This window comes from Oncorhynchus clarkii, chromosome 4 (genome assembly GCF_045791955.1).
Source record: "Oncorhynchus clarkii lewisi isolate Uvic-CL-2024 chromosome 4, UVic_Ocla_1.0, whole genome shotgun sequence".
Taxonomy (NCBI): Eukaryota; Metazoa; Chordata; class Actinopteri; order Salmoniformes; family Salmonidae; genus Oncorhynchus; species Oncorhynchus clarkii.
Window position 1 is genome coordinate 62,073,964 of NC_092150.1, and position 25,231 is coordinate 62,099,194.

At 41.9% G+C, this 25,231-nt stretch overlaps 3 protein-coding genes across 6 annotated transcripts in view; 2 read left to right on the plus strand and 1 right to left on the minus strand.

Moving 5' to 3' along the window:
* The first annotated feature begins 248 nt into the window (after nucleotides 1–248).
* Nucleotides 249–13,512, plus strand: LOC139407053 (tubulin, epsilon 1). The gene is made up of 12 exons (XM_071150369.1): nucleotides 249–399; nucleotides 671–744; nucleotides 976–1,028; nucleotides 1,174–1,234; nucleotides 1,327–1,442; nucleotides 1,747–1,868; nucleotides 2,016–2,203; nucleotides 2,334–2,506; nucleotides 2,855–2,995; nucleotides 5,230–5,370; nucleotides 10,236–10,410; nucleotides 10,676–13,512. The coding sequence occupies exons 1-12, from the start codon at nucleotides 375–377 to the stop codon at nucleotides 10,832–10,834; spliced, it is 1,428 nt and encodes a 475-aa protein (XP_071006470.1). The 5' UTR covers nucleotides 249–374; the 3' UTR covers nucleotides 10,835–13,512.
* Nucleotides 11,716–24,362, minus strand: LOC139407054 (cellular communication network factor 6-like). Of its 2 annotated transcripts, none has more exons than XM_071150371.1 (5): nucleotides 24,075–24,362; nucleotides 16,718–17,000; nucleotides 16,030–16,284; nucleotides 15,207–15,379; nucleotides 11,716–11,997 (listed from the first exon to the last, which is right to left on the minus strand). In XM_071150371.1, the coding sequence occupies exons 1-5, from the start codon at nucleotides 24,120–24,122 to the stop codon at nucleotides 11,716–11,718; spliced, it is 1,041 nt and encodes a 346-aa protein (XP_071006472.1). In that variant the 5' UTR covers nucleotides 24,123–24,362. The 2 variants fall into 2 exon arrangements, with proteins under 2 accessions (XP_071006472.1, XP_071006471.1); XM_071150370.1 differs by having other exon boundaries at nucleotides 15,207–15,400.
* Nucleotides 20,764–25,231, plus strand: part of LOC139407052 (solute carrier family 22 member 13-like) — a 34,012-nt gene continuing 29,544 nt past the window's right edge. For 2 of the 3 annotated variants that reach the window (XM_071150365.1, XM_071150367.1), the window contains exon 1: nucleotides 20,924–20,988. Coding sequence is in view for 1 of the 3 variants with exons in the window: in XM_071150368.1 (XP_071006469.1) it covers nucleotides 20,902–20,988 (87 nt within the window). In the remaining 2 variants the exon portion in view is untranslated. Of the gene's footprint in view, nucleotides 20,989–25,231 lie in introns of all 3 variants that reach the window. The other variant, XM_071150368.1, reaches the window with a different exon arrangement.

The window sequence follows — 25,231 nt, forward strand, 5'->3', positions numbered from 1 at the left end:
TATGAATTTCAACCACAGTGTACTGCCATCTAGCGTATGATGACAGTGGAAGATGGAAGTTGATGGAACATTTCTCTGTGCTGATTCATCGCGTTCTTCTTCGATTGCTTCAACATTCATCGCCATTGCATCTCGGCCATACAGATGCAAGCCGATGTCAAACTGAAGGGGGGAATATGATGAAAGAAACAAGTTGCATTGGTCCACGGTTTATGTTTCCATGACAAATACACGCCATCAACATGCGACAAACGTGCGCGGCGGATATAAAAGTGTCTTGTTACAGTCGTGTACATTTGCCCTGAAAGTTGATATGATGTTCTGTAAACGAGAACGTTGCACAAAGTCGTAGAAGACCGCTATTATTTCCAGTGATGACACAATCAGTTGTTGTACAGGGTGAGTTTGTTTGATACTGTCTGACTTCTACGATTTTTGAGCAGTGACCAAGATGATCTATTTTGAGCTCATTGTTTACCGTGGTCTCGTAAACAAAGCAGCGCCATGTTGGCGAAAGTTGTGTTACCCAGATGGCTGATGAGTGAGGCATATCAATGGGAATATCATTACTTGAAACTGGAAGAGCTAGCTAATGTTTACATGGGTCAGCTGGTTTCACAATTTTCTATGACAGACTATCCCCTTAGCTTTCATGGTCTGTGTTCTGCAGTTGGGCAGTGTGGTAACCAGGTGGGCTGCAGGTTTTGGGATCTTGCTTTGCGGGAACATTCCCATGTCAATAAAGTAAGTCATACTATTTAAAGAAAATAAATAAAGATTAAATATTTGATTTTATGTGGAAAAAGTCTAGGCTGGTAACCTAAATATACTTGCCTCTTGTTGTCTTCTCACTTGTTGTGTGAAATGGGACAGGAAGTTAGTCTACTGGTATGTTTCCATTGGACAACAGGCATAGGCTCTTCATTACCCAAGCTGCATTATCTCTAGCATGTCCTTCCTATTTATTTATTTTAGAAAGGAATCTACGATGAGGCGCTGAGCAGCTTCTTTCGGAACGTTGACTCAAGGTAATTCCAGCCTGCCAATCTCTTGCTGTGATCCATTCAACCCTAGCTACCACATGGCTGTGAAATGTGCATGTTCATTCAGACAAACAAATGGAGTGCCTTCTCAAATGACCGCTGTGGTTCCCTGCTATGTGTGTATTTCCAGGAGAAGCGTCGGGGGATCTTGTGACATCACTGGTGGGAGGATCCAATCCCTGAAGGCCAGGGTAAATTCCAGTGACAGTTATTGCTTCACTTTGACGTGTTTGTTTGTGTGTCGGCTTCACACACTCTGACAAGACTAATGTCTTCACTACAGGCGGTGCTGGTGGACATGGAGGAGGGTGTGGTGAATGAGATCCTACAGGGCCCGCTGAGAGAATTGTTTGATAGCACTCAGCTCATCACTGATGTGTCCGGCTCAGGCAACAACTGGTTAGCGACTGTGCCTGCCTGCCTCGCGGGGTGCCATCTAGCATTCCTTCAAAATACTGCTTATGAAACTCTTTATTTTTTTTCTGTATAGGCTATACATGGTCATTTCCCAGGCTGGTCCCAGATCTGTTGGTGCTCTTGCCAACTCCATTTCTTATGGCATAACTATGAGTGACAAGGACTTGGCATGATGGCACCAGACTGGCACTCAGTAGTAATTTCCATCAGTACAATTGCAGGTACATTTTATGTTTGATAACATGAATTTGTAAAACAGCTGTGCCACCTGTTTATTCCTCTCCAGGGCAGTGGGCCACTGGACGTATGGCTCAGCCTACAGGGAACAGATTGTGGACCAGCTGAGGAGGGCAGCAGAGCATTGTGACTGCCTGCAGTGCTTCTTTCTCATTCACTCCATGGGTGGAGGTGAGGACTCGAGTGTACAAATGTATACATAGTCTCATAACTACTGAAGCACATTATTACTACATGAACGACGTTGGCGTGTTCTGCTTTTTCAGTGTAACGTTTTGGATAACCATGATGTGTTGTGTCCTATGCTGTGATGGTCAGGAACTGGATCAGGCCTGGGCACCTGTGTGTTGAAACTTCTGGAGGAGGAGTTCCCCGAGGTATGTCGTATCGTCACCTCAGTCTACCCCTCAGCAGAGGACGATGTCGTCACTTCCCCCTACAACAGTGTCTTGGCCATGCGGGAGCTCACCGAGCATGCCGACTGTGTCCTCCCTGTGGAGAATCAGGTGTGTTTGCGTGCGTGTAAGGTATTTCCGTATTATGCATACGATGCATGACCATGTTTTACAATCTGTTACTGACTGTTGTAAATAACAATTCCCTTCCATTTGTCCATTCTTATGATTCCTTTTCTAGTCACTGGTAGACATAGTGAACAAGATCAAGCACATGTCCCACAGTGGGAAGCCAGGTTCTGTTATCAAGAAGGACAGTGCCATCATCTCAGGCCAGGGAGGGGTCAGTGGAGCCGAGAAGCCTTTTGATGCCATGAACAACATCGTAGCCAACCTGCTGCTCAATATCACCAGGTAGACTACTGGAGACGAGAACTGGCTGCTGTCTGTGGCACTAGGCCTTTTATTTACCTTGACAGACTCTCTTCATTAAGCCTCCCAGGTGTTTGGAGTCTGGTCTCCAGTGCATTTTACTGCCACTGTAAAAATCAAGAGAAAAATCGGAATTTCATTAGAATTTCAAAAAAATCCATCTCGCCAGCAACATCGTCATTGCATAGTGCAGTCATTGAACTGTTAAAGGGGTTATTTATGTCAATAAAGAAGACCACTTGTTTGTTTTAGGCGATAGCATCTGTCTGCTTGATTGTGAAATGTCTGATGTGTGATATCAATAAACTGTTTGTTTCTCTTTTATTGCAGTTCAGCTCGTTTTGAGGGATCACTCAACATGGACCTGAATGAGATAGCCATGAACCTAGTGCCCTTCCCTCGACTGCACTACCTGGTGCCCAGCCTCACCCCTCTTTACACCCTGGCTGATGTCAACATCCCCACCCGAAGGTCTGCTCTGCTGTCCCTATTGCTAATTTTACTCCTCTTTTGTTTTGACTTCTCTGAATATTATATTTGGAACAGGATTCCCATGCAGTCAAGAAACAAGAACGATGCTGCTTTCAACTTTGCTTCTTCATATCAATCCACATGTTTTATATTGTACTATTAGTTTCTTCATCTCTGCCAACTGCTAGTAAGTTAGTCTTAGCAAGCTCCACATAATTATTTTGCATTAGCTGCTAATGCTAATCGCTAGGTAAATGCATTGAGCTAGCACGTAATATGAAGCTAGGGCATATCTGGCTAGCAAACGTTAGCTCTAATACAGGCAGTGTTGCCAACTAATTATCAGGGGAAGTTGCTTGAGGCAGGTCGATGTGTTGCTAAAAGTTGCTAAATGACGTTGTGATATCATTGCGTAATAACGTAAAACTGCGTCATTACGTGGAATACACAGTAACGTTACTCAAATTGACTGGCCATCTCAGCGAAAAATATGATTTGACATTTGTTAGTTTAGATTTTTTTGTTTATCACATATTTTTATTTGTAAAAGTAATATAAACCAACACATTTTATATGATCAGATATTTGTATTTTTAAACATAACACCTAATTATTGAACAATTACACATTATTGAATAATTACATTTGACTTATTTTCTTTTTATCTAGTAAACCTACACATTCTGAACAATTATAGTTTTAAGCAGTGTATTGGTAATTAGTTATAATGCTTGGCTGCAAAGTGCATTGTGAGTGACGTTCGCAGCAGACGCTCAGCTCGTGCACAGGCAGCTGCAGTCAGCCAACAATGATTTGCAATTTGCGGAAATTGCTGCTGGCTGTGCACGAGCTGAGCGCCTGCTACTGACATCACTCACAATGCACTTTTGCAGCCAGGCACGTGTGTTGTGACCGAGTGTGTGACAGAGAAAATCGTTTTTGTGTCATTTAGTGGGAAAATGCGTGCGTTTTAGCGTTTGAGTCACTTTTCAAAAGTTGCTAAAAGTTCCAAATACATTTTTAAAAGTAGCTAAATTTGTTGCTAGGTGCTGTTTAAAAAAAAAAAAAAAGTTGCCAGATGTTAGGGTTGCATAACACATACATACATCCACACAAGACAAACAGCAGATAATCTTAAATCACATATATGGTAACGGGCTATAGTGCATAACACAGAATCCTCTTACAGGGTAGTCTGAAAAGTCGCTAAATCTTGGCATCACTGAATACGGGTGCTTGCCAGTGGTGGTGGCGGCATGTTGCTTGAACAAAGTCATGTTCTGGATCAGAGAGAATAAATGAAGCTTGACAACATCTAAAATCTTGATAACATTTATATTCAAAGGGTTGGGTCCCCTGGGAAGCACTGACTTCACAACTCCTACTATACTGTCTTTTTCATTCACTTTCATGACAACACCAACCACAGAATTAGAATAGCCTACTCATTTTTAATTATATGATTCCAACAATTCACATAATAAATATCAATATTATACATAATATATGGCATTTATTTATACAGTACCAGTCAAAAGTTTGGACACACCTACTCATTCAAGGGTTTTTCTTTATTTCTACTATTTTCTACATTGTAGAATAATAGTGAAGACATCAAAAATATGAAATAACACATATGGAATCATGTAGTAACCAAAAATGTGTGAAACAAATCCAAATATATTTACTGCATAAATGTTTTGGTACCCAGCTGGGCAGGCAACAAAATAGTAGCTAGCTACCAGCCCCCACTCTTGTCTCGTGAGCCCGAAATGAGGCCATTGCTATGGAAACTCATGCAGCAGTGTGCAGTTAACGGAATAAGGTATTTCTGATTTCTGTGCGTTAAATTGAGCGGAGGTGATAGGAACAGGAAAGTTGTGGGGTAATAGAACTGTGCGATTGGGACAGTACGGGCGAAAAATGTACAGGACAAGACGGAACAGGAACTCATTTTCACCCGAGTGGGTCTCTTTTCTGGATTAACGTGGGAAATATATTAGCAGCACATTGTGCCAATGATCATGTCCAAGCCTGTATAATGTTCAAGCCTGTATAATGTTAAGTGTACTGCAAAAGAGCTAGTGTGGTATTTCACATTTCTTAGTTAAAGGCACTTTTTTTGTTAGTTTGGCACCATGGATAATATGGTCTACTGAATGAGTCAAATGTAAATGGCATGTATCCCTTCTGTATAGTTGTTGTTCCTTAGCTGTGTACCCTGTCTACCTCAGGCTTGATCAGATGTTCACTGATGCCTTCAGTAAAGACCACCAGCTGATCCGGGCTGACCCCAAACACAGCCTGTACCTGGCCTGTGCCCTCATGGTCCGTGGCAACGTGCAAGTGTCTGACCTCCGCAGGAACATAGAGAGGTGAGACCCAGAGACAGCTACTAGGATTGTTCCACCTCAAAGCACACGCACCGTCTCAGATTTTCCTGAAATTGTTTCTGTAGTTAGAAACAAGTAAGAGTCGCATTCCTGAAACATTTTTATTCATTGAAATTGTATTTGATCTCGGAGAAAATAAGCTAATTGATTGCACGCAAATTGGCCCTTTTTTATTTATTTTTATGGTTCACATAATATTCAATAAATGCAGTATCAGTCAAAAGTTTGGACACACCTACTCATTCCAGGGTTTTCTTTATTTTTAATATTTTCTACGTTGTAGAGTAATGGTGAAAGCATCAAAACTATGAAATAACACACAGAATCATGTAGAAACCTAAGACGTGTTAAAACAAATCCAAATATATATATTTGAGATTCTTCAAAGTTGCCACCCTTTGCCTTGATGACAGCTTTGTACACTCTTGGCATTCTCTCAACCAGCTTCATGAGGAATGCTTTTCCAACAGTCTTGAAGGAGTTCCCACATATGCTGAGCACTTGTTGGCTTCTTTTCCTTCACTCTGCAGTTCAACTCATCCCAAACCATCTCAATTGGGTTGAGGTCGGGTGATTGTGGAGGCCAGGTCATCTGATGCAGCACTCCATCACTCTCCTTAGTCAAATAGCCCTTGCACAGCCTGTAGGTGTGTTTTGCGTCATTGTCCTGTTGAAAAAAAAATGATAGTCCCACTAAGCGCAAACCAGATGGGATTGCTCATCGCTGCAGAATGCTATGGTAGCCATCCTGGTTAAGTGTGCCTTGAATTCAGTGAAGAGGCGACTACGGGATTCTGGCCTTCTCGGCAGAGTTGCAAAGAAAAAGCCACATCAGTCTGGCCAATAAAAATAAAAGATTAAGATGGGCAAAAGAACACACACTGGACAGAAGAACTCTGCCTAGAAGGCCAGCATCCCGGAGTCGCCTCTTCACTGTTGACGTTGAGACTGGTGTTTTGCGTGTGCTATTTAATGAAGCTGCACGTTGAGGACTTGTCTGTTTCTCAAACTAGACACTAATGTACTTGTCCTCTTGCTCAGTTGTGCACCGGGGCCTCCCACTCCTCTTTCTATTATGATTAGATCCCGTTTTAGCTGTTCTGTTCTGTAAGTAGTACACAGCATTGTACAAGATCTTCAGTTTCTTGGCAATTTCTTGCATGGAATAGCCTTAATTTCTCAGAACAATAATAGGCTGATGAGTTTCAGAAGAAAATTATTTGTTTCTGACCATTTTGAACCAAAAAATGCAGATGCTCCAGATACACAACTAGTCTAAACAAGGCCGGTTTTATTGCTTCTTTAATCAGAACAACAGTTTTCAGCTGTGCTAACATAATTGCAGAAGGGTTTTCTAATGATCAATTATCCTTTTTAAAATGATACTGGGATTAGCTAACACAACATGACATTGGAACACAGGAGTGATGGTTGCTGATAATAGGCCGCTGTACGCCGTTGTAGATATTCCATTTAAAAAATCTGCCGTTTCCAGCTACAATAGTCATTTACAACATTAACAATGTCTACACTGTATTTCTGATCAATTTTATGTTATTTTAATGGACAAAAAAAATAACTTTTTTTTTCAAAAACAAGGGTGTGTGTGTGGAGACAACTGGGTTACAGGGTACAGACGATAATGGAGAGGTTGTCTCAGTCTGTCACAACTGAGTGAGGACAATGGGTACCAAAGTGACAGGAAGTCACTGCAGACATACTTCCTCTAACAGTAGCTCAACGGTTCCCCCAAGTTGGGCAAGCAAGCGCCTTTGACTGTCGTCCCAGATGATGTATGGTCCTACTGGTCTCACACACACACACACACAAAGCATGAATCTTTGGCCCAGAAACAGGCTCCAAACAGAACAACAGCTCTGTCACTGGTATGCAGGATTTAACCTTTTCTCTGTCTCCAGTTAAGCTAGGAGGAACCAGTTTGTTTCTGTCTTGGCTGAGCACCCAGACATCATGGGGTCATTCTACACACACAGGTCTCTTATTAATGCAAAATGTACTTTTCTATCTTATATGAGTTAGTTTATTTCACAAAGTCAAGCCCAATGCCCATGCTTAAAGAAGGATATTTTAGTGCACAAGCATTGGTAAGGTTTAACAGAAAATGCCCTCATACTGGTAATGTATATGTATATACTGAACAAAAATAAAAACGCAACAATTTTGCTGAGTTACAGGTCATAAGGAAATCCGTCAATTTAAATGTATTAGGTCCTAATCTATGGATTTCACATGATTGGGCAGGGGCATAGATTGGCTGTGGGTGGGTGGGCCTATCAGAATTGCTCTGACAGCTGGTGCTTAAAGCTAGTGAGGGAGATATGAGTCTCCAGCTTCAGTGATTTTTGCAGTTCGTTCCAGTCAATGGCAGCAGAGAACTGGAAGGAGAGGCAGATGAAGGAGGAATTGGCTTTCGGGGTGACCAGTGAATTAGTGGTGGGAAATATAAAAAACGTGTCTGGAAATTGATGATTTGTATGATCTCTGTCAGGAGGGAAATTACTTTATTATTATTTTTTTTTATTTCACCTTTATTTAACCAGGTAGGCTAGTTGAGAACAAGTTCTCATTTGCAACTGCGACCTGGCCAAGATAAAGCATAGCAGTGTGAACAGACAACACAGAGTTACATGATGATCCCGCAGGTGAAGAAGCCAGATGTGGAGGTCCTGGGCTGGTGTGGTTACTTGTGGTTGTGAGGCCTGTTGGACGTACTGCCAAATTCTCTAAAACAACGTTGGATTCTCTGGATACAGCTCTGATGGACATTCCTGCAGTCTGCATGCCAATTGCACGCACCCTCAACTTGTAACATCTGCGGCATAGTGTTGCGTGATAAAACGGCACATTTTGAAGTGTCCTTTTATTGTCCCCATGATCATTACCAGTGTCATGTTAATGCTGTGTAATCGGCTTCTTCGTAGTCCATCCACATGGCAGGTGTGGAATATCTTGACAAAGGATAAAATGCTCACTAACAGGGATGTAAACTAATTTGTCCACAACATTTGAGAGAAATAAGATGTTTGTACGTATGGAACATTTCTGGGATCGTTTTTCAGCTCATGAAACATGGGACCAGAACATTTACATGTTGCATTTATATTTTTGTTCAGTGTCGTACCAAACATCTGAGTTGGACCAAACTTCAGAACAATCTGAGATGGTGGGTGTCGTGGCTTGCTGAAATGACATGGAACAATCCATTCTTCACTGATCCCCCACGGGGGAAATGACTTTGAGCACTATCCTCTCCTCCCCCGTCTCGAATAAAAAGGGCTGGCAGTTCACCCAGCATCATAACTACTCATAAGACCCAGAGATGACCTTCCCCGACTGCTCACTTTCAAATAGTGTTCCCATTCACCGCCGTGTGTTTGTGCTCCAGTACAGACGCCCCTGATTCATGACTGGCCCATTCAGCTCCCACCTTCTTCCCTCCCTGCAGAGACCTTTTTCACGTGGCATGTTGTCAAGAGCAACAGAAACAGGAGCTTCTATGAGAGCACATACTAGCGTGTGTGTGTGACCACCATCTAAATCAGGAGGGGAAATCTCCTGGAGCACTCTTGGCACGTTTAGTGGCTTTTGATAGTGACCGTATTATTCACCTTGGTTGTTGAATTAGCCTGCACATAAAGATACCGTTTTTAAAGTCAACCCTGGCTATGTGGGTTGCTTCAGTGTCTGGGACCTGTAATCTCCTGTAATATGAATCTGTTTGCAGACGATACGGTTATGTACGTCATTTGCACCAACTGTTGACCAAGCTATGTTAGAGCTGCAATCTGATTTTGTTACAGTACATTACAGAAAGCCCTTGTTGACTTAATTCGGGCAAATCTAAATATATGTTCTCTAATTCATGCAAAAAATGTATCGGATGGACTACTTACAGTATTTACTCATTGGCTGATTCTCTCATCGTGTGTGTTCCTGCCAATAAATGTCTGTCCGTTTTGGAATATTAAAGATCTAATTAAAAAAAAAAAAGCATGATGAGCTAGTTTAAAAAGCTAAGATTTAAAGTGGGCTTCTTTTTTTAGAAATATTTTGCCTCTCTCTAAACAGCAGGAAACAACAGGTTTTAAAATCAACTTTCCTGACAGTTTTGGACTATGGTGAGACCATTTATCAAATTGCAGCAGACACCACTTTAAAACCTTTGCATGCAACCATAGAGCACTTCGCTTTATCACAGGTGACTGGTTTAGTACTCATCACTGCATCCCGTGTCAGAAGGTCGGCTGGTGCTCACTAAAGTCCCATAGAGCACTTCATTAGTTCCTTTTTGTTTACAAAGCTCTGCTGAAAAAGCTTGCAACCTACTTAACTTCACAGGGGAGAGAGAAAAAGTGAGACACCAAACCCATTCATAGGGGTGGTGAACTCGAGATTCCACTAGTCCGACTCCTTACCGCTCCAGGTAGATGCGTGTTCCGTTTTAATGGCCCCCATTCTTGAAACTCTTTGCATCTTGAGTCCCCGGTGCCGCATTGGCAGTTTTTTACTCTAGTATTAAATGTGTTGAATGAGAGTTGTATTTATTTATTTTTTAAGAAGAAATTGTTGTGTTTGTTATGTTGTAGGTTTTTTTTGTGTCTGGTTAGAGTGACTATTTTGTTGTATTGCTGTGTTCAGGGCACCTTTTTGAAAAGGAGACCCCGGTCTTAATGGGTTTCTTGTGACTAAGTTAAAAATAAACACCCTTGGGCTGATTTTCCCAGAGCCTAAAATGCACTTTTAATTAATATTCTCTATGGAGAAGGACAAGCGGATCCCTCTTCATAGAAAAGCAGCATTTATTCTCCTTTCCTTCTTCCTCTCAGACTGAAGCCCATGCTGCCTTTTGTGTCATGGAATCAGGAGGGATGGAAGACAGGCCTGTGTTCTGTGCCCCCTGTGGGTCACTCCCACTCACTACTAGCCCTGGCCAACAACACCTGTGTCAAATCCACCTTCATGGAGCTCCGAGACCGCTTCACCAAGCTCTACAGGAAGAAGGTACATCTTAATCTTCTATCTCAACAATCCAAAACTCTGTTGCAAAATAAGTGTTTATGGTCCAGAAGATTGAGGGTTAAAAGTCAGCAAAAAGACCCATTTCTATTTCACAGTGGACAATAGCAGAGTTATACTAAGGAAAGACTAACAGTTAATGTTCTCTAAGTAGGGTTGTAGGCACCTGTGTTTTCCCAATCACTTTTTTTCCTTCCTTTCGCAATCCGTGTGGAGTATTCTTGTCTGACACGATGGATTGTTTTGACAGGCTCACATGCATCACTACCTGCATGTGGACGGGATGGAGCAGGGCTGCTTCACGGAGGCAATCTCCTCCCTCTCCTCTCTGATAGAAGAGTACAGTCAGCTGGATGCCACCAAGGACAGACTTATGCCTGACGCTGCCAGGCTCAACATCGCCACATGAAGGTCCTCTGTGTGTTCGCACTAGCAGACTACACATAGTGGAGCGTGTTTGTGTGTGTATGCAAAGCACTTTTGTGTTTTATTAGCAGAAAAAGTCCTGTAATTTTATAACTTGGTTTATTTATTTTTATAAGTTACAAAGCATTTCTTACCTGTGTCTAAATGATATTCCTTATTAATTGTAATTTATTTTTAATGGATAACTGAGTTATGAATATGTATGCCTTGAAAAGGGTCAACAACACAGGGGAAAATACAAAAAAAATAACAATTAATTTTATTGATTCTGAATCTAAATTTCTAGTGAATCAGAGTGGACATGAGATTGTATGAGGTATTGTGGTGCAAACTATGTTGAGAATTAACTGGTAGGAAGATGTATTGTGATCCAGCTGGTACACTGTTGATAAGGGGTATAATCAGTGGGTCGCTACAAAGATGAATTAAGATCGAGCAAACATGTTTGCTCGATCTATCCCTGTTGCCACTAATGGCCTCACTCACAGCCTTATTGTTTAAAGAGGTCCTGTAAAAACCATATAATTGAGGTCTAACCCCACATTGTCATCACGTACATTACATTTCCTTTTATGTTAATTGTCAAGCAATATACCCAGAACATGTTGTTTCTCTCCAGTCTTCATGAGTTGGGGGTTCCATGTTTAAACTTTCCATACCAGCCCACTGGCATATCGCCAAAGAACACAGGCACTGTTTAGTAGCACTTCATGGCCAGGCCGAACCCTGACCAGCTCAGCCCTGTACACACAAATACCATACCGACTCGGGCAGCACAGAGCCAGAGGCAGATAGGCCAGGCCTGTGTTAGTCTATGGGCATGGACATGGCTCTGAGGTTGATTTATAGATGCTGGAGAAGGTGCTAGAGAAAGCGTATCTCTGCGAACATGTCCCCAGGGTCATTACACTTCCTCTGGCACACGCAGGACGTTATCCACTGCATCTTCCAGTGCACGTTGGAGCCGCCCTTGCACTTGAAGTTGACGGTCACCATTTTGGATTTGTTGGGGATGCAACAGCGCTTGTCAGTGCAGATGCCGCAGTAAGTGGGTTTGAAACTTTTGGTGCTAGTGCACCCAGACAGGGTCAGCTTCTCTGCTTTCTTAGCCTGGAACTTGGGCTTGCACGTCTTTCCTCTCAGCATCTAGAGGGAAAAGGGACATAGTTAAATCTTCTCTTGTCATATGATAGATTGATAGAAACCCTATCATACTTCTGCTCTCCTTTTGTGAACATACAGTGCCTTCAGAAAGAATTCACACTCCTTGACTTTTCACATTTTGTTGTGCTACAAAGTGAAATAAAAATAGATTTGTTAAAGATCTACACAAAATACTATGTCAAATTGGATATAAAGTCATTGTAAAGGGTTTAAACACGGTTTCCCATGCTTGTTCAATGAACCATAAAAAATGAATGAACATGCACCTGTGGAATGGTCATTAAGATACTAACAGCTTACAGACGGTAGGCAATTAAGGTCACAGTTATGAAAACTTAGGACACTTAAGAGGCCTTTCTACGGACTCTGAAAAACACAGAAAGAAAGATGCCCAAGGTCCCTGCTAAACTGCGTGAACGTGCCTTAGGCATGCTGCAAGGAGGCATGAGGACTGCAGATGTGGCCAGGGCAATACGTTGCAATGTCCATACTGTGAGACGCCTAAGACAGGCTGGACAGCTGATTGTCCTCGCAGTGGCAGACCACGTGTAACAACACCTGCACAGGATAGGTACATCCGAACATCACACCTGCGGGACAGGTACAGGATGGCAACAACAACTGCCCGAGTTACACCAGGAATGCACAATCCCTCCATCAGTGCTCAGACTGTCCGAAATAGACTGAGATAGGCTGGACTGAGGGCTTGTAGGCCCTGTTGTAAGGCAGGTCCTCACCAGACATCACCGACAACAATGTCGCCTATGGGCACAAACCCACCGTCGCTGTACCAGACAGGACTGACAAAAAGTGCTCTTCAGGGACGAGTCGTGGTTTTGCCTCACCAGGGGTAATGGTCGGATTTGCGTTTATCGTCGAAGGAATGAGCATTACACAGGCCTGTGCTCTGGAGCGGGATCGATTTGGAGGTGGTTGGTCCGTTATGGTCTGGGGCGGTGTGTCACAGTATCATCGGACTGAGCTTGTTGTCATTGCAGGCAATCTCAACGCTGTGCGTTACAGGGAAGGCATCCTCATGTTGTACCCTTCCTGCAGGCTCATCCTGACATGACCCTCCAGCATGATTTCCTGCAAGACATGGCCAGCGAAGAGCCCGGATCTCAATCCCATTGAGCACGTCTGGGACCTGTTGGATCAAAGGGTGAGGGCTAGGGCCATTCCCCCCAGAAATGTCAGGGAACTTGCAGGTACCTTGGTGGAAGAGTGGGGTGACATCTCACAGAAAGAACTGGCAAATCTGGTGCAGTCCATGAGGAGGAGATGCACTGCAGTACTTAATGCAGCTGGTGGCCACACCAGATACTGACTGTTACTTTTGATTTTGACCCCCTCCTTTGTTCAGGGACACATTATTCAATTTCTGTTAATCACATGTCTGTGGAACTTGTTCCGTTTATATCTCAGTTGTTGAATCTTGTGTTCATACAAATATTTACACATGTTACGTTTGCTGAAAATAAACGCAGTTGACAGTGAGAAGACGTTTCTTTTTTTGCTGAGTTTATATACAGTACCAGTCAAATGTTTGGACACAAATGAACTTTTAACAAGGCACACCTGTTAATTGAAATGCATTCAAGGTGATTACCTCATGAAGCTGGTTGAGAGAATGCCAAGAGTGTGCAAAGTTGTCATCAAGGCAAAGAGTGGCTACTTTGAAGAATTTCAAATATAAATATGAATGTATATTTTGAACATAATTCCATATGTGTTATTTCATAGGTTTGATGTCTTCACTATTATTCTACAATGTAGAATAGTAAAAATAAAGAAAAACCCTTGAATGAGTAGGTGTGTCTAAACTTTTGACTGGTAATATATATATATATATGTATCTTGATTAGATAAGTATTCAACCCCCTGAGTCAATACATGTTAGAATCACCTTTGGCAGTGATTACAGCTGTGAGTCTCTAAGAAATGTACACACCTGGATTGTACAATATTTGCAGATGATCTTTTTAAATTTCTTCAAATTCTGTCAAGGTGGTTGTTGATCATTGCTAGACAGCAAGTCTTGCCATAGATTTTCAAGACAATTTAAGTCAAACTGTATCTAGGCCACTCCATGTCATCTTGATAAGCAACTCCAGTGTATATTTGCCCCCCCCCCCCCCCCCCCCCTCCCCCGAAAATCCCTATTCTTTGCCGATGACAAACGTACCCATAACAACAGCCACCACCATTCTTGAAAATATGAAGAGTGGTACTCTGTGATGTGTTGTGTTGGATTTGCACCAAACATAACGCTTTGTATTACGGACATAAAGTTAGTTTCTTTGTCACATTTTTTTCTGTATTACATGCCGTATTACAAACAGGATGAATGTTTTGGAATGTTTTTTATTCTGTACAGGCTTCCTTCTTTTCACTCTGTCATTTAGAGAGTAGCTACAATGTTGTTGATCCATCCTCAGTTTTCTCTGATCACAGCCATTAAACTCTTAACTGTTTTAAAGTCCGGCAACTGAGTTAGGAAGGACGCCTGTATATTCTTAGTGAGCATATTGATACACCATCCAACGTGTAATTTATAAGTTCACCATACTCAAAGGGATATTCAATGTCTGCTATTTTACCTATCTACCAATATGTGCCCTTCTTTGCGAGGCATTGGAAAACCTGGTTGAATCTATGTCTAAAAGCCACTGCTCGACTGAGGGACCCTACAGATGATTGTATGTGTGGGGTACAGAGATGAGGTAGTCATTTAAAAATCATGTTAAATACAATTATTACACAGGGTGAGTCCATGCAACTTATTATGTGACTTGTTAAAGCACATTTTACTCCTGAACTTATTTAGGCTTGCCATAAAATGGTTGAATACTTATTGACTCAAGACATTGCAGCTTTTCATTTGTAAACATTTCTAAAAGCATAATACCACTTTGATATTGTGGGGTATTGTGTGTAGGCCAGTGACGACATCATCTCAATCTAACCCATTTTAAATGCAGGCTGTAACACAACAAAATGTGGAAAAAGTCAAAAGGTGTGAATTCTTTCTGAAGGCACTGTATACAGTAGTTCCCAGACCATTGTCATATTTTCAGAATTAGAAATATCACTGGGTGTTGTGGGCGTACAAGTCAGTTATTTAACATTTCACCGATCACCATCAGAACACATCTCTCAGAGAAGAGCCAAGCTGATCAGTGGTCAGTCACCTGGACGGACTTCATGATGCTCTTCTCACACGGCCGCAACAGGCAGAGGCGGCGGTCCTTCCTCATCTCACACTTGCCGTTGTCATTGTTGACCCGGACTGAGATACCCAGGCCGCAGGTCTTGGAGCAGGGGCTCCACGGAGTGGTCTGGATCAGGCAATTCTTCTTCCAGGCTAAAGGAGGATCCCTGTAAGCTTTCGGTTTTACAGTATTAAAAGGGCATCGCTAGAGGAAGGAACCCGGCCTGTACGCCGCCATGCTGCTATAGAGCACATGCTGTTCAGAGTGAATCAAGAGCTCTCGGTCCTCAGTCATTCTGCCTGCTAAAGATGATTGGAAAGCTCAGTTGGAGAGAAATTATCTTTAGGCGGGCCATGATGTCAAGATGGTTTCAATTGCCTCTTTGTAAGGTTTAAAGTCAGTAATTGCAAACATATTTGATTTGTGTGTTGGCAATATCAAAAACATCAACACCTAGTGACGGCTAACCTTTCAGATTCACTAGAAAGCAGGACGTTTGTGTTTATCAAGCCAAGCAAAGCGAACATTTACTCAAATATATCAAAAGAAGCATACTTAAAAGAGGCATTGGTGCTTTTGATGGAAAGTGAACTAGAGCTCTCTCTATGGACGTTTGTGCATGACTGGAACCATCCACCCTACTCCCTCTGTGTGGCTAACCACAGTCAGTCAGCCACACTCCATCCACCCTCTGCACTTCCCAGCCAAAGTAAACAAGTAAACATCCAGCTTTTACAGCAATTAGCATTCCAGGGCAGACAAGCTGGCGGTTCTGGCCCTGGTTTTCCCTGCAAACACACACCTGGCATTGCGGCCATGTTTGGTGTGTCCTGCTGGTGTTTTCTGGAGGCACCAGGGGCGCTCTGCAGGCCAGCTGGCAGGGGTGCGTTGCTCCTCAGAGGGGCAGGACCCAGGAGACCAGCAGGCTTCTGGATGAAGGCCGGGGTGCAGCCGATGGCTCCCGCGATGCACGTGCATTTATACAGCGGGCTGGGCTGGAAGGCCTCGCCGTTCTCATAGTGGGCCCCATTCAGGTCACAACCAACTGCCATCAAGTCTACAGAGAAGGAGATGGGGAAACTGAACATGACTCGGTTGACTGGCCTGTGCACTGCTTGCAGCAGTCTTCTGGTCTTAGTGTGTTTCTATTAGTGTGGTTGGCCTTGGGGTGTTTGCCTGATTGATATATGTGTGTGACCTACTGGGTTCTTTTCATGATCAAAGAGACTAAAGGTAAATGACTCTACCAATCCCATGGAACTACAGGTTTATGCAAATCTACAATCCTGAGTGAGTAGCATGGGATTAAAGTATTTAACTGTAGTACAGTTTCTAGCCAGGTCTTTGAAGTAGCTGGGTCCTATTACACAATCCAGCTCCTGCCCCCTCTGAAAAAAAGTTATTGACCTTGAGACATTCAGTCATACATTGACTTTTAACTCTTATGAATAGCCCGAAGGGGTAACATATGAAACGAAAAGTTCACTCACAAGCGCAGACTCCGACCTCATATCGCGGCTGGTCATTAGAGAAGTCGCAGTACATGCCCTTGTGGGGGTCGCAGATGTCCCTCTCGTTGCAGGCCTCTCCTATCTGCCGGGCGCAGCTCTTACAGCAGCCACAGCCGTCCAGCACTGAGCTGACCCCCGGGGCACACTGGGGCTTGGCCTTGCACTTACACGGCCACTGGCACAACTGTTTCCTCTCCAACACGGCCTTGCCTCCTCGCGGACCAGACAGCTGCCCACCATGGTTCTGAGCCCTGCATAGAGACTGGAGGGAAGGTAGGAAGGACAGGGTTCTTGTAGGGTTTTTAATATGTAACATTTGTTTAACCTTTGTTTAACTAGGCAAGTCAGTTAAGAACAAAGTCTTATTTACAATGACGGCCTACACCGGCCAAACCCGGACGACGCTGGGCCAATTGTGCCCCGCCCTATGGGACTACCAATCACGCTCGGTTGTGATACAGCCTGGAATTGAACCAGGGTGTCTGTAGTGACGCCTCAAGCACCGAGATGCAGTGCCTTTGACCTCTGCACCACTCAGGATCTCCATGTGGTGCAGTGGTAAAAGACCAATGCTTGGGAGGTGGAATTAACAGGCTAACGATTTACTTTGATTACATAGCCATAATGCATTCATTACACGCCTATAAGCATGTCATTAACTTGCTCTAACAGGTCCTAACCACATTGTTAAATGTTAATTAATAATTAACTATATCCATCGCATATTAGTATACATTGTGTGTATAAGGTAGTTGTTGTGAATTTGATTGATTAGATTACTTGTTAGATTTTAATGCATAGTCGAAACTAGAAGCACAAGCATTTCCCTACACTCGCATTAACATCTGCTAACCATGTGTATGTGACCAATTGAATTTGATTTGATTTGATCTATAGTGCATTCATGTCATGCTATGCAAGAGCTCACATTTAGGTATCTTAATAGATGCATAATTGCAATGACACTGTAGTGTGCTTCTGCCATACCAGTGTTAGTGAATATGCCTAAAGGCCAAGCTAGGGCTGTGACGGTCATGTAATTTTGTCAGCCGGTTATTGTCATGCAAAAGACTTGCCGGTCTCACACCATACACGTGGCCTGCGGTTATGAGGCCAGTTGGACGTACTGCCCCCCCTTTCGACACACACACACATTTTGCTCTCAGAACAGACTCAATTCATTGGGGCATGTGTCGAAAGCGTTCCACAGGAATGCTGGCAAATGTTGACTCCAATGCTTCTCACAGTTGTGTCAAGTTGGCTGAATGTCCTTTGGGTGGTGTACCATTCTTGATACACACAGGAAACCTAGCAGTGTTGCAGTTCTTGACACGAAGTGGGGCGCCTGGCACCTGCTACCATACCCCGTTAAAAAGCACTTACATTTGTTGTCTTGCCCATTCATCCTCTGTACGGCGCACATACACAATCCATGTCTCAAGGCATTGAAGGTCCTTTCTGCAGCATTGAAGGTCCTCAAGAACACAGTGACCTTCATCATTCTTAAATGGAAGAAGTTTGAAACCAGCAAGACTCTTCCTAGAGCTGGCCGCCCGGCCAAACTGAGCAATCTGGGGAGAAGGGCCTTGGTCATGGAGGTGACCAAGAACCCAATGGTCACTCTGACAGAGCTCCAGAGTTCCTCTGTGGAGATGGGAGAACCTTCCAGAAGGACAACCATCTCTGCAGCACTCCACCAATAAGGCCTTTATGGTAGAGTGGCCAGACAAAAGCCACTCTTCAGTAAAAGGAACATGACAGCCCGCTTGGAGTTTGCCAAAAGACACCAAAAGGACTCTCAGACCATGAGAAACAAGATTCTCTGGTCTGATGAAACAAAGATTGAACTCTTTGGCCTAAATGCCAAGCGTCACGTCTGGAGGAAACCTGGCACCATCCCTATGGTGAAGCATGGTGGTGGCAGCATCATGCTGTGGTAATGTTTTTCAGCAGCAGGGCCTGGGAGACTAGTCAGGATCGAGGCATAAATGAACAGAGGAAAGTACAGAGAGATCTTTAATGAAAACCTGCTCCAGAGCACTCAGGCCCTCAAATTGGGGCGATGGTTCACCTTCCAACAGTACAAGTACCCTAAGCACACAGCCAAGATAACACAGGAGTGGCTTAGGGACAAGTCTCTGAATGTCGTTGGGTGTCCCAGCCAGAGCCCAGACTTGAACCCGATCTGACATCTGTGGAGAGACCTGATGATTAATGTGAGAGACCTGATGATTAATGATGATTAACATGTTTACATTGTGCCAGGGGCTTAGCTAGCTACATTAGTAGCTAAGTAGCCAGGTCTAAGTATTTTTTAAGTATTTTTAGTAGCTGAGTATTTTTTATAAGTGAGGCATGTTTATAAATGCTTTAGAAATCAGAAAATAGCAATGACAGTACAATGACTGCATAGAATTCATAGACCTTATAATGTTGGTGTTATAGATCAGAGTGGCAAACTGCACAGGTATGCAGGCTTCACATGCTCGTGAGAAATAGGAAACTGGGAAGTGGTAAGTCAGACATGATTGTGTTCAAGTGCTTTTGAAGTCGGACATTTTAGCTAGCTTGATAAAGTTGCTAACATTGCTAATAATAAAGTTAGCTAGCTTGCTTAACAATATGGTCAGACTAGCAACATTATCCATATTGATACGGTTGTATTGTCAAACTTAATTGTCATTTTTTTGGTTGAAAAGGTGAAAAAAAAAGTCAGTGGTAAAATGTCACAACTCAGCAAATCGGGTGACAACATTTTCTCCGTTTCCCACTTTTACTTTTAATTCCGACTTGGAGGGTCATTCAAGTGAAAGTTCCCACTGGGAACTAGGAGCTTTCGCTAACTCTGATAGCACGTGAACGCAGCATTAATTACCATGAAGTGCTTAGCTATCAATGCATTATGAATGGGAAAATAGATTTAACTTTGACTTTGACTGAATAGAATTCATACATAGACCCTTCATGCGTGCGTTATAAACCAGTATGGCCAATTTAGGTCTAATTATGATGTGAAGCAGGGCTGTTACAGTTCTTTTTCACTTTGGTGCAATTTTCACAAGTATGTGGTACATTTTCACAACTCTAAGCAAAAATCTAAGCATCAAAATAGTTTCAAAACTAAGCACATTTTTATTTGCTGAGTACAGCAAACAAATCCACAAAGTCACTTGTTCACTGCACCAAATCACTCTTTCAATTTGGATACATATTCAATCAAAATATCTACTTTTCAAAATGAACTTTACTTTTGATATGATTTTCTTGTAATTTGTTAACAATATAATCGACTATCACTTAATCAAACTACTCAAAACGAATAACTACTGAACCAAATGATGTAGTGTCTAGTTAAATTATATAGTTTATTAACTGCTGAACACTGTACAATTTTATCAATGTATAAGTTGGACATTAAGTTATGTTGGAATGTAGAACCAAATCATATATGGATGTGGCTGTAAATACTCCTTCATCATTCTCCATTGCTTCAATAGGACAAAGTGGACAGAGTCACTATGTGCTAGCCTTTGGAATTATAGTGTAGTGTACAATGCACTGCTGAAATCCTTAGGTTGTATATAACAATATATTCCATTCATTATATACATTTATTTGATACACTGTAGGCTGACAGGCAATACTGTACTGTATCAGTTGCATAGAAAGGTGATCTTGTATAATGTTGCATGGGGCAGAAATGTCATACAAAACCAATATTTCTGATTATTTGTTCTACTGTAAAAGGATAATGAACTGTAATACATACATATTTCTCAACATGCTCACAACCTGCCATTGCATACATTTTTTTTTTTTTTTAATGTCAAGTAATCGTAAAATACTGTATGGAAAATGATACCATCTACTATTGTTTATATTCAGCACTTCAAAAATAACCGTTTTGAAATGTGTATCATGTATTATTTGCAATTGGATTCAATTTGTAGTTAAAATGACTTAAATGGTGAGCCTTTCATTATTTGATGTATTGGTGACAAAACTAAATGTTCTCATGGTATTTCACGGAAAACGTAGATTTTTCATGAATGACTCATGGGTGAATGCACAATCGAAGGTTCTGAACATAAGATTGGGGACATTACAAGTCTTATCGGTTTTGTACTTAAGAGTTTTTAAAATATACCACTTACATCTGAAAAATGTGCCAAGTGATTGGAAATAATTCTAATGAGTTATATTTTGACCCTCAACTACGACCCTCAACTACAGGAATTGGTGAGAAGAAGGTAAGACACGGGCCTATAGGGGGGTTGGTTGTTTAGCAACAAAACCGATATGTGCGCCACTTTTGGGCAAAACAGACAGAGTTGGCTTGTTGTTGTAAACTATATTTAGTTTCCAAATGTGTATTGAAAATATAAATACATTTGCACGAAGAGCACTTGTCTCTCAATACGTCGTTACAGTTGTTTGTTCGCTAGCTAGAGAATTTTAGCCATATTAGCATTGTCATGAAATCAGCCAAAACACCTCAAAGCAAGACGTATCACGAACTACATAAAACTAGCTGAAACAAGCCACCTACGATTCCCCACATGGAAACTTCTTGTCATTGTTGCTAGCTATCTGACCGTTTCAGAATCATAACAACGCACGGCGTCCTGCACCATCGCAACATTTTCGTATACCTTTTGGCGAATTGACTAACATTGGTATACAGAAGCACTCTTTTATAGAAAATAAAAACAACTGCCATAATGATGACGCTACACTTTCATTGTAATGTTGCATCTACTGTATTAAGATACCTAAATATTAGCTATTGCATAGCATGACACGAATCTGCTATAGATATACTATGGATGTACTTTAATAACCTTTAATAATGCGGTTGGGACCTGTTATAAAATGTTAATGAAATGCTTATAGACGTGTAATACTGTAAATGTGTTATGGATATGTAGTCTAAGTTAATCGTTACCCAATAGGTAACAAAGCCTGCGATTGTGTTGCCTTATGTGACTTCATATAGTTTTGCCTTTGGTAAATTCTTGGTAAAGTTTAAAGTTCACCAAGAAGTCACCTAAGATAGAACATTCAGAACATTCACAACAGTCAAGAGGCTACGAACAAGGATGAAAAGATTAGAACACCAAAACAATGCAGGACTAGTAACATGGTGTTCTTACAAAAGTATCAACAAATTCCATTAGTGAATTATAAAAATCGATCTTAGGCAAAAAATTATAGAAATTATATCAGTATTAATAGTGATAGAATTCAGATTGGCATTTTGATACACACAACATATCATACATACCTGATGTGTAAATTTCTTTACAATCTTTGTCTTTTTCATTCCATAATCAGCAATGACCTGTTATTAATCTAGAAATTGCCATGTTTAAATCAACATGGAGCCCTCGAAAAACCTCTTCAGCCCGTGAACAAGTAGCTCCTTTGTACATTAGCATTAAGTCGCAGTATTTAGGTCAGTTTAACTGGGAGCAATTCATTTCTGTTCCAACATATAGAAATTCTATAGCACAGATTTAAAATGTATTATATAAAAAAGGTACAACTCTATGGAATGTCCATTGATTATGATCAGGGCTGCAAATGTATGGTATATTATTGGACATTTTCTAAATTTACCAGTAAACTACTGGAATTTTGGTAACTTTCAAGGAATGTATGGAATTTTATCAGATGACATCTATTGGCCTTTTTGGGTACTTCAGATAATCATTATCAACTGACTTGCTGTTAAGTCTAGGGCTGATTTCAAGGTTTTACTGTTAACCTACAAAGCATTGCATGGACTTGCTCCTACTATCTCTCTGATTTGGTCCTGCCATACATATCTACACATATGCCATGGTCACAAGACGCAGGCCTCCTTATTGTCCCAGAATTTCTAAGCAAACAGGTGGAGGTGGGGATTTCTCCTATAGAGCTCCATTTTTATGGAATGGTCTGCCGATCCATGTGAGAGACGCAGACTCTGTCTCTCAACCTTTAAGTCCTTACTGAAGACTCAACTCTTCAGTAGGTCCTATGATTGAGTGTAGTCTGGCTCAGGAGTGTGAAAGTGAACGGCAAGGCACTGGAGTGACGAACCACCCTTGCTGTTTTTGCCTAGCTGGCTCTCCCCTCGCCACATGGATTTTCTGCCTCTGACCCTATTACGGGGGCCTCCCATGCCATCCCTAGGGCGCATCACAATATGCTAGGCTTTTTTTTGCTATACTCGACTTGAGCCACTGACGTGATCTTTCTGTCCGGTTTTGTACCCCCCTCGGGCTCGTATGGTTAAGGAGATCTTTGTGGGCTTTATTCTGCCTTGTCTCAGGGTAGTACGTTAGTGGTCTGTTGATTTCCCTTTGGTGGTGTGGGGGCTGTGCTTTGGCGAAGTGAGTGTGGGGGGCAAGGGTCTGTCTGTCCTATCTGGTGCACTGTGTGATCTCAAAACTTTATTTTCCTTTCTGGTGTCCCGTGTGATCTTAGACATGCACTTTATGACAATAAAAACAGAGATATTGACAAGTGCAAAGTACCCTGTTTTTGCAATCTTGGAAAACCGTTGTAAACCAAAAATATTTCCACAAACCCCTGATTACAATCTCAACTATTTTTTCTACTAAATGGCCGTACTCTTATAATTTTACCTGGCACAGCCAGAAGAGGACTGGACACCCCTCGGAGGCTGGTTCCTCTCTAGGTTTCTTCCTAGGTTCCAGCATTTTTTGGGAGTTTTTCGTAGCCACTGTGCTACATCTGCATTGTTTGCTCTTTGGTGTTTTAGGCTGGGTATCTGTATAGCAATTTGTGACAACTGTTGTTGTAAAACGGGCTTTATAAAATACATTTGATTGATTGGTTATGCCAAATATTGGAATCCTTTCTACCAGGTTTACAGAATGCGCTCATTTGAAAAGCACAGCGAACCTCATACCTCTTGCCCTCTTTTGCCAGGAACGTCTTTTAAAAAGTGACGTGAAGGGAACCCCTTTGACTGCGACTTTACTGTGACGTTACCTCACTCAGCAAGCCTCAATAGTAATTTCCTGCCACTGTAGAATTAGCCACTCATTCAAAACAAAACCTTGAATCAAGTTGTAAATATGAAATAAGGCCAAGAAAACACTTTAACCTAGAAAGTAACGTAAGTACCCGAAATTGTAAAGTGTGAATAACATCTGTTCAACTGATGCCTTACTTTGAGATCAACCCTACCACCTTTCTCTATGGTTTGTTGTCAACACCTTTTCCTGGTTCTCCCTGAGTATCACATCAAGCCTGGTCCTATCAGAGACCACGGAGACACAACCCATCATTATTGTTAAGAGAAAAGGAAAGTCGCAGCTCTTACCTGTTGAGCTAGAATTACCAGGAGCAAAGAGCAGAGCAGAGATAGCATCTTTTAAGTACCCAGGTTTGGGTGAACTCTGGGAGCTCGAGAACGAAGGAGTGGGAAGGAGGGATAGCGACCGAGAGAGGAGGGGGAATGGGAAAGAGAGATTGAGGGAGCTGACCTGGTGGAGAGGCACAAAGCACCCCTCTGTCTCCTTCAAGCACACCTTTCTGTGGCTTACTGATCCGAAGGAGAAATATTTAACTTCATAACTTCTGGTATGCTCTTAGACCTCCAAGTCTGACCCACTTGTTTATCCCCCAGTCTGTAGATCTATTGGCTAACACAAGCACATTCATTTTGGATTCATCTGTGCTTCATTCTCAAACCTTGTAGCTTTCAGTTAAAAACGTATTTGAAACCACACTATACGGACAAATTTTAGATGAACATGTTTACACCACACACATACTCTAAAGATAGACAGTATATGTGAATGAATTTATATAGAAGTGATATTCTCAAGCAGGAGTGTACAGGGTTTTTCGTCTTCGTGTGGTGCTGGGCATGTCCTTGTTTTGGTGGACCTGGATATATTTAAGGTAACATTCCTTAATTATTTACACTGTGTAAAGAGGTCCCTCTCACAGCCAGTAACCTACCTCAAACCCCTAACACAACAACCAACAGTTACAGAAAATAACAGGTCATTGATCTTTTTTTTGCTTCAATTTACTGTGGTATGAGCATATTATTTTGAATTTTTGAAATCACTTTTTGAATGAAAATAATCCAATCAAAAATGATTATAAAACCATAATCATTCGTTTAAATGTAGTGCTCATCTGAGATACTGTAGAGCAGGTTATGATCATTCTCTCTGTAAAAACACCAGGAAGTCATTTTAATTTTGGATATCTTTTCCCAGGTATAATAGAGAGACACTTGAGACACGCATAATAGAGAGACACTTGATCATATACAAATGTGACTGTATACATTGTTATGTTTTAGTCAAATATTATATCTGTTTGGGATTCTGAAAATGTCCTAGTTCTTCCATAGCCTGCATACTCACCAAACATGTCACCCACTGACCATGCTTGGGATGCTCTGGGTCGACATGTGTGACAGTGTTTTCCAGTCCCCGGCAATACCCAGCAACTTGGTTTTCT

Coding starts and splice junctions, on each gene's coding strand:
- LOC139407053 (XM_071150369.1), top strand. CDS start 375: ATGACACAATCAGTTGTTGTACAGG. Junction 1,443..1,746: donor TCCGGCTCAGGCAACAACTG/GTTAGCGACTGT, acceptor ATTCCTCTCCAG/GGCAGTGGGCCACTGGACGT. Junction 5,371..10,235: donor CTCCGCAGGAACATAGAGAG/GTGAGACCCAGA, acceptor TCTTCCTCTCAG/ACTGAAGCCCATGCTGCCTT.
- LOC139407054 (XM_071150370.1), bottom strand. CDS start 24,122: ATGCTATCTCTGCTCTGCTCTTTGCTCCTGGTAATTCTAGCTCAACAG. Junction 16,285..16,717: donor TGAGGTCGGAGTCTGCGCTT/GTGAGTGAACTT, acceptor CCTTCTCTGTAG/ACTTGATGGCAGTTGGTTGT. Junction 11,998..15,206: donor GCATCATGAAGTCCGTCCAG/GTGACTGACCAC, acceptor TTTTCCCTCTAG/ATGCTGAGAGGAAAGACGTG.